General features: G+C 41.6%; 1 protein-coding gene across 1 annotated transcript in view; it reads right to left on the bottom strand.

Moving 5' to 3' along the window:
* The window catches only part of LOC110513810 (uncharacterized), a 28,114-nt gene continuing 22,114 nt past the window's right edge, over positions 1-6,000 (bottom strand). The window contains exon 8 of the mRNA XM_090194578.1: positions 1-2,627. Coding sequence (XP_090050704.1) covers positions 1,609-2,627 — 1,019 coding nt within the window. The 3' untranslated portion in view covers positions 1-1,608. The remainder of the gene's footprint in view (positions 2,628-6,000) is intronic.

Below are 6,000 nucleotides of genomic sequence, written 5' to 3'. Positions count from 1 at the left end.
TAAGTGTTCATGGTTTTTATTTAATCAAAAAACATTAGAACAAAATAACAAAGAGAAGAATGAACAGTTCTGTAAGACAAATCAACTATACAGAAAACAACTACCCAAAAAACACAGGTGGAAAAAGGCTGCCTAAGTATGATTCACAATTAGAGACAACGATAGACAGCTGCCTCCGATTGGGAACCACACTCCGCCAAAAACAAAGAAATAGAAAACATAGAAATAAAGAAACTGGAATTCCCACCTGAGTCACACCCCGGCCTAACCCAAATAGAGAATAAAAACCTCTATGGCGTGACAATAATATAGAACATCAATAGACAAGAACAGCTCAAGGACAGAACTACATACATTTTGTAAAAGGCGCACGTAGCCTACATATCAATGCATATACACAAACTACCTAGGTCAAATAGGGGAGAGGTGTTGCTTTATCTGTTTTTTTTAAACCAGGTTTGCTATTTATTTGAGCAACATGAGATGGAAGGAAGTTCCATGCAATAAGGGCCCTATATAATACTGTACGCTTTCTTGAATTTGTTCTGGAATCTTGTGAACTGTGAAAAGACCCCCGGTGGCATGTCTGGTGGGATAAGTGTGTCAGAGATGTGTGTCATTTGACTTGTAAGAACTTTGATGATATCTGTACATTACAGGAACACCTGTGATGACAAAAGTACAATGATTCATGTTTTGCTTTAGCTTGAGATAAAGAATCAGTGGTAGACACCTTGCAAGTGCATGAAAAGGTCAACTGTACAAAGTCAGATGTCTGTGTGTTGAAATTATATTTTAGGTAACAGATGGATAAAGGGAACTAAGAGTTCCTGTTGATACTATGTTCCAGTCTTACTTACAGTCTTACATGACTAGGTAGTGGATTAATTTGGCTTCCCTCCAGGCCTGAAAACAAAGACTTTCCTCTAGGCTCATGTTAAAAATATGACAGATAGGAGTGGCTATAGAGTCAGCTACTGTCCTCAGTAGCTTTCCATCTAAGTTGTCAATGCCAGGAGGTTTGTCATTATTGATCGATACCAATTGTTCCACCTCTCCCACACTAACTTCACAACATTCAATACTTGGACTGCTTTTCTTTCATGATGTTTTATTACATCATTCTTTATATCATTGATCTTGGCTTCTTAATAAAGTAGGTTATTTTTGTTGAGTTTGGTCACATAATTTCTCAATTTGCAGTATGTAAGCCAGCCAGACTTATTAGCCACTCCTTTTGCCCCAACTCTTTCAAACATACAGTTTTTAAATTCTTCATCAATCCATGGAGCCTTAACAGTTCTAACAGTCAGTTTCTTAACAGGTACATGTTTATCAATAATTGGAAGAAGCAATTTCATATGGTAAAAACAGGTAAACACATTATAAGGCAATAATATAAGACAGCGGGAACACTGTGTATGTTCTCTGATGAATTGTAAGAAAAATGAAATGTGAAATATCAATATACACGCTAAGAGAAGTAATTTCTCTCTCCTGTGTGGATTCTCTAATGACGTTTAAGTGATTGTTATGAGTAATATGTTTTCCCAAAGTCTAACCTTCTGTAAAGCCTTCTCCTCTGTGTCTCATGTTCTTTCAGGCTTCCTAAATGGGCAAAAGCTTTGCACCCTGGGAGGAGTGGTAATGCATCTCACCTCTGTGTATTCTCTCGTGTTGTTTCAGGCTCCCTGACCGGTTAAAACACTTGCCACACTGGGAGCAGTGGTAAGGCTTCTCCCCTGTGTGTATTCTTTCATGTTTTTTCAGATCCCCTGACTGGCTGAAACACTTGCCACACTGGGAGCAGTAGAAAGGCTTCTCCCCTGTGTGTATTCTTTCATGTTTTTTCAGATCCCCTGACTGGGTGAAACACTTGCCACACTGGGAGCAGTGGTAAGGCTTCTCCCCTGTGTGTCTTCTCTCATGGTTTTTCAGATCCCCTGACTGGCTGAAACGCTTGCCACACTGGGAGCAGTAGAAAGGCTTCTCCCCTGTGTGTATTCTATCATGTTTTTTCAGATCCCTTGACTGGCTGAAACGCTTGCCACACTGGGAGCAGTAGAAAGGCTTCTCCCCTGTGTGTATTCTTTCATGTTTTTTCAGATCCCTTGACTGGCTGAAACGCTTGCCACACTGGGAGCAGTAGAAAGGCTTCTCCCCTGTGTGTATTCTTTCGTGGTCTTTCAGATGCCCTGACTGGTTAAAACACTTGCCACACTGGGAGCAGTGGTATGGCTTCTCCCCCGTGTGTACTAGCCCGTGTTGTTTCAGGGTCCCTAACCGCTTAAAACGCTTGCCACAGTCGGAGCAGTGGTAAGGCTTCTCCCCTGTGTGTACTAGCCCATGTTTTTTCAGGGTCCCTAACTGGTTAAAACACTTGCCACAGTGGGAGCAGTAGAAAGGCTTCTCCCCTGTGTGTATTCTATCATGTTTTTTCAGATCCCTTGACTGGCTGAAATGCTTGCCACATTGGGAGCAGTGGTATGGCTTCTCCCCTGTGTGTACTAGCCCGTGCCGTTTCAGGTTCCCTAACCGCTTAAAACACTTGCCACAGTAAGAGCACTGGTGTCTTCTTGCTGGTTTGGACATCCCTGGCTCTGGTTCCTCTGAGTCTGGTCTTTCTCCTGCCAAAGACAGTGTTTAAAAGAAAAATAGAGACCGAAAGAAACCTCCACATGATAAAACGGCCTTGCTCCGAGAGTAAATCCTAATCAGATCCCTCAATAACCTAAGGCCAGTTTTAACAATCTTAGTGTGATTTTAAAACAAATGTTGTAAAGTTTCCTGGTAATTACTGATAATGTTTACACTACTTATTTATTCATTCTGTTTTCGTCAGAACACAAAAAACGAAACAGTTCTAGAACACTCAAGACACAGACGTCACTGGATTCCAAATCGAGCAGGTAGTTCTAAATATATAACTTTAATAGCTGTATGATACAGAATGCGACCTACAGTCGTGGCCAAAAGTTTTGAGAATGAAAAATATTAATTTCCACAAAGTTTGCTGCTTCAGTGTCTTTAGACATTTTTTGTCAGATGTTACTATGGAATGCTGAAGTATAAATTACAAGCATTTCATAAGTGTCAAAGGCTTTTATTTACAATGACATGAAGTTGATGAGGTGTCAATATTTGCAGTGTTGACCCTTCTTTTTCAAGACCTCTGCAATCCGCCCTGGCATGCTGTCAATTAACTTCTGGGCCACATCCTGACTGATGGCAGCCCATTCTTGCATAATCAATGCTTGGATTTTGTCAGAATTTGTGGGTTTTTGTTTGTCCACCCGCCTCTTGATGATTGACCACAAGTTCTCAATTGGATTAAGGTCTGGGGAGTTTCCTGGCCATGGACCCAAAATATTTATGTTTTGTTACCCAAGCCACTTAATTATCACTTTTGCCTTATGGCAAGGTGCTCCATCATGCTGGAAAAGGCATTGTTCGTCACCAAACTGTACCTGGATGGTTGGGAGAAGTTGCTCTTCGAGGATGTGTTGGTACCATTCTTTATTCATGGCTGTGTTCTTAGGCAACATTGTGAGTGAGCCCACACCCTTGGCTGAGAAGCAACCCCACACATGAATGGTCTCAGCACAGGACTGACGGTTGCGCTCACCTTGTCTTCTCCGGACAAGCTTTTTTCCGGATGCCCCAAACAATCGGAAAGGGGATTCATCAGGGGAAATTACTTTACCCCAGTCCTCAGCAGTCCAATCCCTGTAACTTTTGCAGAATATCAGTCTGTCCCTGATGTTTTTCCTGGAGGGAAGTGGCTTCTTTGCTGTCCTTCTTGACACCAAAAGTCTTCGCTTCACTGTGCGTGCAGATGCACTCACACCTGCCTGCTGCCATTACTGAGCAAGCTCTGTACTGTTGGTGCCCCGATCCCGCAGCTGAATCAACTTTAGGAGACGGTCCTGGCACTTGCTAGAGTTTCTTGGGTGCCCTGAAGCCTTCTTCACAACAATTGAACCGCTCTCCTTGAAGTTCTTGATGATCCGATAAATGGTTGATTTAGGTGCAATCTTACTGGCAGCTATATCCTTGCCTGTGAAGCCCTTTTTATCCGTGGGTGACATATGAAGAACAATGATTCCAAGCACCACCCTCCTTTTGAAGCTTCCAGTTTTGGGGGGGGGGGGGGTTCAGTTCAATTGCATGGAAAAGAGGGACTTTGCAATTAATTGCAATTCATCTGAACACTCTTCATAACATTCTGGAGTATATGCAAATTGCCATCATACAAACTGAGGCAGCAGATTTGGTGAAATTAACATTTGTGTCATTCTCAAAACTTTTGGCCACGACTATACACACTTCCTTAAACATAACAGTAAATAAGTCATTTTAAGTGGAAGTCCAAAACTTGTTTTTACGTCTAAACCACCTGACAGGTGTGGCATATCAAGGAGCTGATTGAACAGCTTGATTATTACACAGGTGCACCTTGTGCCGGGGAAAATAAAAGGCCACTCTAAAATGTGCAGTTTTGTCACAATGCCACAGATGTCTCAGAGGGAGCGTGCAATTGGCTGACTGCAGGAATGTGCATTTTTATATTTTTGTTGGAGACAGACACAAAGCGTCGATAGGGTGGACACAGAGAAATTACAAGATTGTATTAATACTGTTTAGCCATCGAATAGCTTTGATGGGTACTCTCTCATCTGTGTCTATGGGACTGAGTTGGGCCTCTGGAGCTTGAGCTGACAATTGAATCATGACTTACTGATAAAAACCTACAGCCGGGTTGGGGGGTTAAAACAACATCAGGTGCAGATGACCACAGGATGAACCCAGGATGGCTTGTGATGCCCTCCAATCAGCATGGGAGGGGTGGAACCAGCCCTGACTAAGCATTTATAAGAGCTCTGTTTTTTATTCAAGGTTAATGTTCTCGGCAACACACTCAAGAGTGTGGGGTCAACAGCTTAATTATTGCAATAATTAATCAATATTAAATAAAAAATGATTGTTTGAAGAAATTAAAGTCTCTCTCAGTATACATGAATTTCCATGACAACGCCCGCTGCGTCAATTTCTTTTATTTAGACAGTCAAAATGTACAAAATTTGTGAACATCACAAGTGTCATGATATTTTGTGCAAAGATTTTGTACATTTTGACTATCACGAATGTCCTTGAAAGTTTGTGTAAAGTAAAAATAATTTGAGTAGATGTTGCTAAAAAATATAAAACAACATGTGAAGTGTTGGTCCCATGTTTCATGAAATAAAAGACCCCAGAATTTTTCCATAAGCAAAGAAGCTTATTTCTCAAAAATTTTGTGCACAAATTTGTTTACATTCCTGTTAGTGAACATTTCTCCTTTGCCAAGATAATTAATCCACCTGACAGGTGTGGCATGTAAATGTAAAGTCCATAGATTAGGGCCTAATTTATTCCTTTACAATGACTGACTAAAATTAACTGTAAATCGTTGAAATTGTTGTTTATATTTTGGTTCAGTATACACACACAGTGCATTCATTAAGGATCCAGACCCCTTCAACTTTTCCAAATTTTGTTACATTTCAGCATTATTCTAAAAATCTTAGTTTTTTCCCCCTCGTCAATCTAAACTCAGCAAAAAAAAGAAACATCCTCTCACTGTCAACTGCGTTTATTTTCAGCAAACTTAAGATCGATCCAACGGGTCCCAGACGTGCTCAATTGGATTGAGATCCTGGCTCTTTGCTGGCCATGGCAGAACACTGACATTCCGGTCTTGCAGGAAATCACACACAGAATGAGCAGTTTGGCTGGTGGCATTGTCATGCTGGAGGGTCATGTCAGGATGAGCCTGCAGGAAGGGTACCACGTGAGGGAGGAGGATGTCTTCCCTGTAACACACAGCGTTGAAATTGCCTGCAATGACAACAAGTTCAGTCTGATGATGCTGTGACACACCACCCCAGACCATGACTGCCCCTTCACCTCCAAATCGATCCCGCTCCAGAGTACAGGCCTCGTGTAATGCTCATTCCTTAG

This window comes from Oncorhynchus mykiss, chromosome 13, assembly GCF_057628025.1.
Source record: "Oncorhynchus mykiss isolate SJ-2025 chromosome 13, ASM5762802v1, whole genome shotgun sequence".
NCBI lineage: Eukaryota > Metazoa > Chordata > Actinopteri > Salmoniformes > Salmonidae > Oncorhynchus > Oncorhynchus mykiss.
Note: the sequence above shows the minus strand (reverse complement) of the source record. Positions and strands in the feature narration are given on the sequence as shown.